The 12902-nt window shown below is 53.9% G+C and overlaps 1 protein-coding gene across 1 annotated transcript; it reads left to right on the top strand.

Annotated features, from left to right (window-relative positions):
- Nucleotides 1-5050: 5050 nt before the first annotated feature.
- On the top strand, nt 5051-11436 carry serpinc1 (serpin peptidase inhibitor, clade C (antithrombin), member 1; the record flags this gene model as incomplete). The annotated part of the gene is made up of 5 exons (XM_038793524.1): nt 5051-5368; nt 7660-7797; nt 8496-8889; nt 10044-10108; nt 11156-11436. Coding segments are annotated over 5 exons (1098 nt in total), but the record flags the coding sequence as incomplete, so codon positions are not given.
- Nucleotides 11437-12902: the final 1466 nt, after the last annotated feature.

Here is a 12902-nt window from a genome sequence, read left to right as displayed (position 1 = left end):
CCTCCAGCCCGGACACCACTCCCTACCTCTGTAACCACCTCCAGCCCGGTCACCACTCCCTACCACTGTAACATCCTCGAGCCCCTACACCACTCCCTACCACTGTAACTTCCTCCAGCCCCTACACCACTCCCTACCTCTGTAACCTCTTCCGGCCACTACACCACTCCCTACCTCTGTAACCTCCTCCAGCCCGGACCCCACTCCCTACCACTGTAACCTCCTACAGCCCGGACCCCACTCCCTACCTCTGTAACCTCATCCAGACCGGACACCACTCCCTACATCTGTAACCTCCTCCAGCCCCTACACCACTCCCTACCACTGTAACCTCATCCAGCCCCTACACCACTCCCTACCTCTGTAACCTCCTCCAGCCCCTACACCACTCCCTACCTCTGTAACCTCCTCCAGCCCCTACACCAGTCACTACCTCTGTAACATCCTCCAGCCCCTACACCACTCCCTACCTCTGTAACCAACTCCAGCCCAGACACCACACCCTATCACTGTAACCACCTCCAGCCCCTACACCACTCCCTACCTCTGTAACCAACTCCAGCCCAGACACCACACCCTACCTCTGTAACCTCCTCCAGCACGGACACCACTCCCTACCTCTGTAACCTCCTCAGTCCCGACACTATTCCCTACCACTGTAACCTCCTCCAGCCCGGACACCACTCCCTACCTCTGTAACCTCCTCCAGCCCCTACACCACTCCCTACCACTGTAACCACCTCCAGCCCGGACCCCACTCCCTACCTCTGTAACCTCCTCCAGCCCGGACACCACTCCCTACTTCTGTAACTTCCTCCAGCCCCTACACCACTCCGCTGCACTGTAACCACCTCCAGCCTGGACACCACTCCATACCACTGTAACCTCCTCCAGCCCGGACACCACTCCCTACATCTGTAACCTCCTCCAGCCCCTACACCACTCCCTACCTCTGTAACCTCCTCCAGCCCGGACACACTCCCTACCCCTGTAACCTCCTCAGCCCCTACACCACTCCCTACCTCTGTAACCTCCTCCAGCCACTACACCACTCCCTACCTCTGTAACCTCCTCCAGCCCGGACACCACTCCCTACCACTGTAACCTCCCCCAGCCCGGACACCACTCCCTACCTCTGTAACCTCCTCCAGCCCGTACACCACTCCCTACATCTGTAACCTCCTCCAGCCCCTACACCACTCCCTACCTCTGTAACCTCCTCCAGCCCGGACACACTCCCTACCTCTGTAACCTCCTCCAGCCCCTACACCACTCCCTACCTCTGTAACCTCCTCCAGCCCGGACACCACTCCCTACATCTGTAACCTCCTCCAGCCCCTACACCACTCCCTACCTCTGTAACCACCTCCAGCTCGGACACCACTCCCTACATGTGTAACCTCCTCCAGCCCCTACCCCACTCCCAACCTCTGTAACCTCCTCCAGCCACTACACCACTCCCTACCTCTGTAACCTCCTCCAGCCCGGACACCACTCCCTACCACTGTAACCTTCTCCAGCCCGGACACCACTCCCTACCACTGTAACCTCATCCAGCCCGGACACCACTCCCTACCTCTGTAACCTCCTCCAGCCCGGACACCACTCCCTGCATCTGTAACCTCCTCAGCCCCTACACCACTCCCTGCATCTGTAACCTCCTCAGCCCCTACACCACTCCCTACCTCTGTAACCTCCTCCAGCCCGGACACCACTCCCTACATCTGTAACCTCCTCCAGCCCCTACACCACTCCCTCCCTCTGTAACCACCTCCAGCCCGGACACCACTCCCTACATCTGTAACCTCCTCCAGCCCCTACACCACTCCCTACCTCTGTAACCTCCTCGAGCCCGGACACACTCCCTACCTCTGTAACCTCCTCAGCCCCTACACCACTCCCTACCTCTGTAACCACCTCCAGCCCGGACACCACTCCCTACATCTGTAACCTCCTCCAGCCCCTACACCACTCCCTACCTCTGTAACCACCTCCAGCCCCGACACCACTCCCTCCCTCTGTAACCACCTCCAGCCCGGACACCACTCCCTACCTCTGTAACCACCTCCAGCCCGGTCACCACTCCCTACCACTGTAACATCCTCCAGCCCCTACACCACTCCCTACCACTGTAACCTCCTCCAGCCCCTACACCACTCCCTACCTCTGTAACCTCCTCCAGCCACTACACCACTCCCTACCTCTGTAACCTCCTCCAGCCCGGACACCACTCCCTACATCTGTAACCTCCTCCAGCCCCTACACCACTCCCTACCTCTGTAACCTCCTCCAGCCCGGACACACTCCCTACCTCTGTAACCTCCTCAGCCCCTACACCACTCCCTCCCTCTGTAACCACCTCCAGCCCGGACACCACTCCCTACATCTGTAACCTCCTACAGCCCCTACACCACTCCCTACCTCTGTAACCACCTCCAGCCCCGACACCACTCCCTCCCTCTGTAACCACCTCCAGCCCGGACACCACTCCCTACCTCTGTAACCACCTCCAGCCCGGTCACCACTCCCTACCACTGTAACATCCTCGAGCCCCTGCACCACTCCCTACCACTGTAACCTCCTCCAGCCCCTACACCACTCCCTACCTCTGTAACCTCTTCCAGCCACTACACCACTCCCTACCTCTGTAACCACCTCCAGCCCGGTCACCACTCCCTACCACTGTAACATCCTTGAGCCCCTACACCACTCCCTACCACTGTAACCTCCTACAGCCCCTACACCACTCCCTACCTCTGTAACCTCATCCAGACCGGACACCACTCCCTACCACTGTAACCTCATCCAGCCCCTACACCATTCCCTACCTCTGTAACCTCCTCCAGCCCCTACACCACTCCCTACCTCTGTAACCTCCTCCAGCCCCTACACCAGTCACTACCTCTGTAACATCCTCCAGCCCCTACACCACTCCCTACCTCTGTAACCAACTCCAGCCCAGACACCACACCCTATCACTGTAACCACCTCCAGCCCCTACACCACTCCCTACCTCTGTAACCAACTCCAGCCCAGACACCACACCCTACCTCTGTAACCTCCTCCAGCACGGACACCACTCCCTACCTCAGTAACCTCCTCAGTCCCGACACTATTCCCTACCACTGTAACCTCCTCCAGCCCAGACACCACTCCCTACCTCTGTAACCTCCTCCAGCCCCTACACCACTCCCTACCACTGTAACCACCTCCAGCCCGGACCCCACTCCCTACCTCTGTAACCTCCTCCAGCCCGGACACCACTCCCTACTTCTGTAACTTCCTCCAGCCCCTACACCACTCCGCAGCACTGTAACCACCTCCAGCCTGGACACCACTCCCTACCTCTGTAACCTCCTCCAGCCCCTACACCAATCCCTACCTCTGTAACCTCCTCCAGCCCCTACACCACTCCCTACCACTGTAACCTCCGCCAGCCCCTACACCACTCCCTACCTGTGTAACCTCCTCCAGCCCGGACACCACTCCCTACCTCTGTAACCACCTCCAGCCCCGACACCACTCCCTACCTCTGTAACCTCATCCAGCCTGGACACCACTCCCTACCTCTGTAACCTCCTCCAGCCCCTACACCACTCCCTACCTCTGTAACATCCTCCAGCCCGGACACCACTCCCTACATCTGTAACCTCCTCCAGCCCCGACACTACTCCCTACCTCTGTAACCTCCTCCAGCCCTGACTCCACTCCCTACATCTGTAACCTCCTCCAGACCGGCACCACTCCCTACCTCTGTAAACTCCTCCAGCCCGGACACCACTCCCTACTCTGTAACCTCCTCTGTAACCTCCTCTGTAACCTACCCGTACCAGCCTCCCCAAACAGGCGGCAGAGTGTGGCAACTTGGGACTTTTCACAGTGACTTAATTTGAAGCCTACTTGTGACAATAAGCGATTTTCATTTTCCATTTTCATTTTTCATTTCATTTTAAGACAACCAGTAGATGGCAGCACTAGATTCATGTCTAAATATATGGGTCGGAGAATCCCCCAGGGGGCGCGAGAATCGCGTCACGCCGCCCCGACGCCGGCTCGCCGATTCTCCGCCGCCGACTGTCAGACGCCCACGGGATCGCCGCCTCGCTGGTCGGGGGCCGCTAAAAGCGGCCCTCCCGGCAATTCTCCGGGCATGGATGGGCCGAGTGCCCGCCGAGTTTTGCCAAGTCCCGCCGGCATGGGTTACACCCAGCGGGACCTGGAAGTTCTGTCTGCAGGGACCGTCCTGGGGGGGGGGGGGGGGGGGGGGGGGGGGGGGGGTGGAGGGATCCAACCCCGCGGGGGAGCTTCCACGGTGGCCTGGCCCGTGATTGGGGCCTACCGATCGGCAGGTGGGCTGGTTCCGTGGGGGCTCCACGCTGGGGCCCTGTAGGGCTCCGCCATATTGCCTGGGGAGCTGGTGCGGAGACGGGAACCCAGGCGCCGGCCACGCGCGCCGGCTGGAGCAGCAGAGAACACACCCCCTAGGCATGGCCCCCTAGGAAGGGGTGAATACTTGATAGTCGTGGACCGTTGACGTCGGAGTGGTTCCTACCGCTTTTCACGCCGGCGTCAGAACTTGGCCCCGGGATTGGAGAATCCCAGCCCTGATCTCAAAGGATCTTGGGTCTCTTCGAATCAGGAGTGTCTAGACAGCAGTTAGACAGAGATATAGCATAGTTAACAAGTGTAGTTAAATATAGTTAATACTTATTCTGATTTACTTTATCACCAGTTATAGTTCTGTAAGACTGAACAAACTCATTAGTATTTTATTCGTTATTTATTAAACCTATTTTGCTTTGAATTGAAGATTGGTAGTTTCTGTGAAATCTAACCATCAGACCATTCTGGACGTAAAGGAAAGAGTAACGGCATATTACAAAGAAGTAATGTAACAGCTCCTTCTGCCACCCTGGCTGAGGGCAGCTGGGTTTTTAGAAATTGGGAGGGGCTGGGATCTCTCTGTGCTTCATGGTTTAGTTAGGAAGGGAAATCTTCAATACTTCTGCGGTGCGCGGGGGGGGCGGGGTGGAGAGATTTATGCCTTTGACCGATTGTGAGCAGACATCCCCAAGGTGGTGCTCCAAGGGCAGCAAACAGTGTTTTAATTGTTTTCCCATCCACCCCACCATCCCTCCCTCACTATCTGCAGGTCTTCAAATTTGACAGCATCACAGAGAAGACGTCAGACCAGGTTCACTACTTTTTCGCCAAGCTCAACTGCCGCCTCTACCGGAAAGCCAACAAATCCTCAGAGCTCGTGTCAGCAAACCGGCTCTTTGGTGACAAATCACTGATCTACAATGAAACCTTCCAGAACATCAGCGAGGCGGTGTACCGAGCCAAACTCATCCCAGTTAACTTCAAGGTGAGGCGAGGGGAGAGGCGGGAACAGGGAGGGAGGGAAATTGACGGGGGAGGAGAGGATTGGGAGAGGATCCGGAGGGAGGGTTATGGATAAGAGGTGAGCAGAGGAGACTAAGGGGAGGGAGAGGAAGTCGAATGCAGGGATATACAGGGGAGGGGAAGGGAAGATGAGGGAAGGGCGAGGATAGGGTGAGGTGAGGGGACGAGGGGGAGGGGACAGGCCATTATCAGCAGTTCCAGATCCTACAAAGGTCATTCAGGCCCATAAAAGCCTCCTTCCCCTCCAGCCTCTCATAAGAAAGGTCAGGCCTCCTCAGGCCCTGCCTGAACACACTAGAAACTGCAGGACAAGACTGCGGAAACCCCAGGGAATCGCCACTCTCCCCACTAGTCGTTTCCTCAACCAATTGTGAGAACGTCAGAGGAAATCCACCACCAATACAATTAGGCCTCCGATCTTGAACAAACAATTTTGTAGCAGTACAGGGCCTTCATGGTAACTTTCTCCAGACTGACTCACGTCTTCAACTGATTCAGACATATTCCCAACTGACACTCCAATGCAGGACTGTGGGGGTGCTGCATTATCAGAGGGTCAGTACTGAGGGAGTGCTGCACTGTCAGAGGGTCAGTACTGAGGGAGTGCTGCACTGTCAGAGGGTCAGTACTGAGGGAGTTCTGCACTGTCAGAGGGTCAGTACTGAGGGAGTGCTGCACTGTCAGAGGGTCAGTACTGAGGGAGGGCTGCATTATCAGAGGGTCAGTACTGAGGGAGTGCTGCACTGTCAGAGGGTCAGTACTGAGGGAGGGCTGCATTGTCAGAGCATCAGTCCTGAGGGAGTTCTGCACTGTCAGAGGGTCAGTACTGAGGGAGTGCTGCACTGTCAGAGGGTCAGTACTGAGGGAGTGCCGCACTGTCAGAGCGTCAGTGCTGAAGGATTGCTGCACTGTCAGAGGGTCACTACTGAGAGTGTGCTGCACTGTCAGAGGGTCAGTACTGAGAGAGTGCTGCAGTCAGAGGGTCAGCACTGAGGGAGTGCAGCACTGTCAGAGGGTCAGTGCCAATGGAGTGCTGCACTGTCAGAGGGTCAGTACTGAGGGAGTGCGACACTGTCAGATGGTCAGTACTGAGGGAGTGCGACACTGTCAGAGGGTGAGTACTGAGGGAGTGCTACACTATCAAAGGGTCAGTACTGAGGGGGTGCCGCACTGTCAGAGGGTGAGTACTGAGGGAGTGCTGCACTGTCAGAGCGTCAGTGCTGAAGGATTGCTACACTGTCAGAAGGTCAGTGCTGAAGTAGTGCTGCACTGTCAGAGGGTCAGTACTGAGGGAGTGCTGCACTGTCAGAGGGTCAGTACTGAGGGAGTGCCGCAATGTCAGGGGGCAGTACTGAGGGAGTGCTGTGCTGTCAGAGGGTCAGTACTGAGGGAGTGCTGCAGTCAGACGGTCAGTACTGAGGGAGTGTTGCCCTGTCAGAGGGTCAGTACTGAGGGTGTGCTGCACTGACAGAGGGTCAGTACCGAGGGAGTGCTGCACTGTCAGAGGGTCAGTACCGAGGGAGTGTTGCCCTGTCAGAGGGTCAGTACTGAGGGTGTGCTGCACTGACAGAGGGTCAGTACTGAGGGCATGCTGCACTGTCAGAGGGTCAGTACCGAGGGAGTGCTGCACTGTCAGAGGGTCAGTACTGAGGGAGTGCTGCACTGTCAGAGGGTCAGTACTGAGGGAGTGCCGCAATGTCAGGGGGCAGTACTGAGGGAGTGCTGCAGTCAGACGGTCAGTACTGGGGGAGAGCTGCACTGTCAGAGGGTCAGTACTGAGGGAGTGCTGCCCAGTCAGAGGGTCAGTACTGAGGGAGTGCTGCACTGTCAGAGGGTTAGTACTGAGAGAGTGCTGCAGTCAGAGGGTCAGTACTGAGGGAGTGCTACACTGTCAGAGGTTTAGTACTGAGGGAGTGCTAACTGTCAGAGGAATTAATCTTTCAGAGGAGGTATGAAACAGAGCATTCTGGGCTCTTGTGTGAATATGAAAGATCTCATGGCACTAATCAAAGAAGAGTGGGGAGTTCTCTGAGAGTCCAGGACAACATTGATCCCCCAAGCAATGACACTTCAAGATTCTGATTATCTGACCTTGTTTTTTGTGGGATCTCACGGTGCACATTGGCCATTGTATTTCCTGCATCATAGCAGTGACTTCATTTCCTTGAGAAAGTGCACAGTGCTCGCTGTGAAACTTTTGGATATTGTGAGGTTGCGAACAGCACAATATAAATACACATCTTTCTTTCACAGGAAAAGACAAAGCTAGCCAGAAAGATCATCAACTCTTGGGTGGCCAACAAGACCGAGGGGCTGATCAGGGATGTCATCCCCCCAGATGCAATAACACCCTACACCGCCTTGGTCATTGTTAACGCAATCTACTTTAAGGTAGGTTCAGAAATCCTCCAGTGCCCCTGTTCAGTTGCTACCGGATATTTCAGAGTTCATGGTGTTTCCCAAGCGGAGATGGTGGTGAAACCCCACTACGCCTGCTCTCTATGTCCATTGCGCTACCCCTGGAAATATCACAGGAGCTGTGATTCAGGTTCAGGCTGAGTGTGTATCTCAGCACAGTGATGCTAACAGGTTGCCACTGTGACCACCCCATTCCCAAGACCCCTGCTAATGGTAGGGAAGGGGAGAGGAGGGGGGTGGGGGCTGGTGCTTTGAATAACAGGCCAGTGAGTGAGCAGACAAGACACTGGGGCCTCAAACCTGGGGTCTGAAGTGCAACCGTGGTTCTGATTGGCCAGGGGCCACGCTGAAATTTACCCTCCGCTCTGGTGCATGGGAGGCTGTGTATGTGATTCCAGTTGCTTGGTGAAAGCGCTCTCCCCTTTTATCCTGCACCTGGGAATGTTGCAGCTCGGTTTCCTGGCCTCAGTCAGGGTTGCAGGATTCGGGACACTCTGGTTGCACACGTCCCTGAATCGTGAAGGGAGGTTGGCCAAACTTTTCCACTCACTCACTCATTTCCATGTGATCTCGGTCAGCCCAGCAATCCCCCCCCCCCCCCCCCCCCCTCAAAAAAAGTGGTTATAAACTTGCAATGGGGAATTATTAAACAAGTGAACCTGTTTGTGCAGGGACTGTGGAAATCAATGTTTGAGAAGGAGATGACGGTGAAAAGGGAATTTGAGAGAGCGCCTAACAACCGTTGCCAAGTCCCAATGATGCAGCAGCAGAGCTCCTTCCGTTTTGCCAAACTCTCCAAGGACGCGGTGAAGGTGATCGAGCTCCCGTACAAGGGGGATGATGTGTCCATGGTGCTGATTCTCCCCACAACAGAAGGTGGCCTGGGGGTGCTTGAGAAACAGCTGACGCATGAGAAGTTGCTGGGGTGGCTCAGCCAGCTGAGAATGACGGACGTCGATCTCTCGTTGCCCCGGTTCCGGGTCGAGGATTCTTTCAGTCTGACTGACAAGCTGAAGCAGATGGGCCTGGTGGACCTCTTCAGTCCTGAGAATGCGAACTTGCCAGGTTTGATAGGACTGCCCTCCTACTTGTGTCCCAGGTTGCCCTCTGTCTCCCTCGCAGTCCGTCTCGCTCCCTCCCCATTTTGCACTGTCCTCTCTTTCAAATCCTCTCCCACGCCACTACCTCTGCCCAACAATTTAGCTCCTATGTTTCCTTGTTCCTGTTAACCTGGGATCACTGCCAATGGTTTCTAAGGATGTTTGGTTTTGGGTCAATAACATCAGGGTCAAATGGAGGTCATGGCTCTGCATGGTATGGAAAATAGTCACCCAACGGTGAGTTTCCCTGAATTGGCAAAGTGTAGTTGGGAGGGTGGACACGACATCCAATTAAGGACAATAAGTCGGCTCTCAAAGATGAAAGGAGCTGGGCCTGTAATTCAGGTAAGAAGCACAGCACCGCCATTTTGAGGCACACTCTCTACAAATCTTTTAAAAATTTAATTTTAAAATGTCCACAATAGCCACACCACCATTGTGGAAGGTGAAGATCCATCCACAGGGATCACAACAGGCAGATGCATAGAGCCTCAAAGCCTGACTCGAACTTGGTCTCTGAGTCTGATGCTGGGAGGGCACCCCTAGGCAGCTGGCTTGTTCCAGTCAGCCTCTGCAACAGGCCTTATCCATAGAATCCGTACAGTGCAGAAGAAGGTCAATCAGCCCAACAACTCTGCACCAATCTTCTGAAAGAGCACCCTACCAAAATCCACTCCCCACACTATTCCCATAACTACACCTAGCTTTTAGTGGCTTTCCGTCGCTCAAGGATGGATAACCCTTCTGTTGCTCATCCCACCTCCGGGAACATAGTTCTGGGTTTGGGATGGGGTTGGTACCAGCAAACTGGCACACTGATGTTGGTGTGAATTTCTGCACTTGCTCACCTCAATAATCATGGGCAGAAATTCAGCCCCAATTCTCCACATGCCAAATTCCATGTTAGTCGAGCCTTGTTGCATGTGGCCGACCCTCTACCATGTACACTGAGAGAGATCAGGCTCCGACCAAGCCTGCTGCTTAACTTGTTACATCAGCAAGCAGCATTTGGGAGCCAGTGGAATGTGAACAGCCTCAAATTGCTGACTGCTCCGACCTCCACTGGGCAGGTAACTGAGCTTCACTGTGGAATAATGCTGGCTGTCTTTGCTTTTACAGGGATAGTTGAAGGATACCATAATGACTTTTATGTCTCAGATGCATTCCATAAAGCCTTCCTCGAGGTACGATACAACCCAAAGCATTTGATCTCAGAGTTGGAAGGGGACAGTTCTTTTTTGTCTCTGCTCTTTGGCAGGCCAAGAAACCAAAATAACTTCAGTGGCAAAATATATCAAAACCCCTGTATCTTATTGTCAGTGTAGCTGCAGTTCCCGTTGTCTTCATAACATTCCTTAGTCATTTACCCAACTGTAAATTCTTATGGTCAAAGAATACAAATGGCCAGTGTAGAGGGAGCTTTACTCTGTATCTACCCCTGTGCTGTACCTGTCCTCAAAGTGTTTGATGGGGACAGTGTCGAGGGAGCTTTACTCAGTATCAAACAGAGCAGCACGGTAGCATTGTGGTTAGCACAATTACTTCACAGCTCGAGTTCCAGGTTCGATTCCCGGCTTGGGTCACTGTCTGTGCGAAGTCTGCACGTTCTCCCCGTGTGTGCGTGGGTTTCCTCCGGGTGCTCCGGTTTCGTCCCACAGTCCAAAGATGTGCAGGTAAGGTGGATTGGCCTTGATAAATTGCCCTTAGTGTCCAAAATTGCCCTTAGTGTTGGGTGGGGTTACTGGGTTATGGGGATAGGGTGGGGGTGTGGGCTTGGATAGGGTGCTCTTTCCAAGAGCCGGTGCAGACTCGATGGGCCGAATGTCCTCCTTCTGCACTGTAAATTCTATGATTCTAACCCCATGCTGTACCTGTCCTAGGTGTGTTTGATGGGACAGTGTAGATGGAGCTTTATTCTGTATCTAACCCCGTGCTGCACCTGCCCAGGGAGTGTTTGATGGGGACAGTGTAGATGGAGCTTTACTCTGTATCTAACCCCGTGTTGTACCTGTCCTGGAAGTGTTTGATGGGATGGTGAAGAGGGAGCCTTACTCTGTATCTAATCCCATTCTGTACCTGCCCTGGGAGTGTTTGATGGGGACAGTGCAGAGGGAGCATAACTCTTTGCCTCGGCCTGAGTGGTACCTATCCTGGGAGTGTTTGATGCAATGATGTAGCAGGGCTTTTGTTGCCCTATGCAGTGTTGGTCTGACCTTTGATCTACTTGCCAGGTGAATGAGGAAGGTAGTGAAGCAGCAGCAGCCTCGGCGGTGATGTTGATGGGCCGGTCACTGCGGCCCAGCTTGGAGATCTTCAATGCCAACCGTCCATTTCTCCTGCTGATTCGAGAAGTTGCCATCAACGCCATCATCTTCATGGGGAGAATATCAGACCCATGTGTCGAATCACAGTGAGAAGGAGAATGAATCGTATCACTGTGACATTAATAAAAACCCAATCACACATTCTTGCAGTTATCTTATTATAAGGAATAAAGTAAAGCTGACTTTTATTTTTATCATGTCTTTCATGATCCCAGGTCATCCTAAAGTATTTGACAGCCGGTGACGGTGCTAATGAAGTGTAATCTTTATTGTGATGTAGGAATTATGGCAACCAGCATACACACAGCAAGATCCCACAATCAGCAATGTGATAATGACTGGATCATCTGTTTTAGTGATGCTGACTGAAGGAGACTCTCATTCCCGTCCTCAAAATAGTACCAAGGGATCTGCTACATCCCAAGGTGTCAAACAGTTTAAACATATCATCTGAAAAACAGCACCTCTGACAAATCGGCATTCCCTCAGTGAGCCTGGATTTAAGCTCTGGGGTGGGATTTTTTGTTGGCTGACGCTGAATCGGGAAATACGATTGGGCGGAGAACAGGTCCCGACACCGAATTCGTGGCGGATGCCGATTTGACACAAAATCGCAATTCTCCGTCACCTCGACAACGGGGTCAATGCGGTCTGGAACGCACGTACAGTAAATTCCGTTGGCATATCATTAATGGGCCTGACCCAGTATTCTCCGGGGCCTCCTCGATTATCCACATCCGATGGGCCAAGTTCCCGACAGCACGGTTCACTTGTGCTTCTAAAAATCATGAAATCGGCGTGGCGGTTGCTGAGGGAGAGAGAAAGGATACAGAGAGTGTCCAAAATTACCATAGTTTGCTGACAGTTGGACCGCTGGCCGGAGGGCTTCTGCCAGAGCCGCAGCCAGAAAGGCAGCCATGCAGCTGCGCACACCGCTGACAGCCCATTGTGAACTTATGGCCACTGGTCATATATGTCCCCCCAGGGCAGCCCCCCTCGGTGCCCTCTGGTCCCAGCCGACCCATCAGCGGGGTTGGCATGTTCTAGCGCAACCAGTGTCACCTCCTTGACAGGGATGAGTGTGTGTGGGGAGTATAATGTGTACATTTGGCTGCAGCTTGTCAGCCTCCCGAGTGTCAATCATGCACCCGGTGAATCCCACACCTATTTTTATTGGAATCAATTGTGTTCCACGTGGCGCCGGTGCTAGTCCCTCCACAGTTGCTGAATCGGTCCCGGTTTTCTATCATGAAGGTCCACGATTCCTGCCCCAGTGTCGACACTTAGTCTCAGGAACGGAGAATCCAGCCCCTGGTTTTTTTTGTGTGGCTCGAACCCAATGCTCGGTGACTCAGAGATGAGAGCGCTAGCACCTGAGTCCCAGCCGAGCACTCATTGCTGTCAGATACCCTGGTTAATAGGATGAGGTGGTGTCAGACTGCAGTCACAAATAAGCTAGACAGGCTAAGGACAGTGGATTCTATTCCCCTGAGGACATTAGCGAAGCCACTGGGATTTTACAACAGAATTAGCATGTATTTCTATGGCACAAACCAACCCAAAGCCTATTATTGGTGCAAGATCATGGCCAAACAAATTTAGACACTGAGCCACCTAGGACAGGTGGCCTAATGGTAAGGCAGATGACAAACGA

Source organism: Scyliorhinus canicula, chromosome 4 (assembly GCF_902713615.1).
Source record: "Scyliorhinus canicula chromosome 4, sScyCan1.1, whole genome shotgun sequence".
Lineage (NCBI taxonomy): Eukaryota > Metazoa > Chordata > Chondrichthyes > Carcharhiniformes > Scyliorhinidae > Scyliorhinus > Scyliorhinus canicula.
The sequence above is the reverse complement of the archived record's forward strand: the minus strand, read 5'-3'. Positions and strand labels throughout refer to the sequence as shown.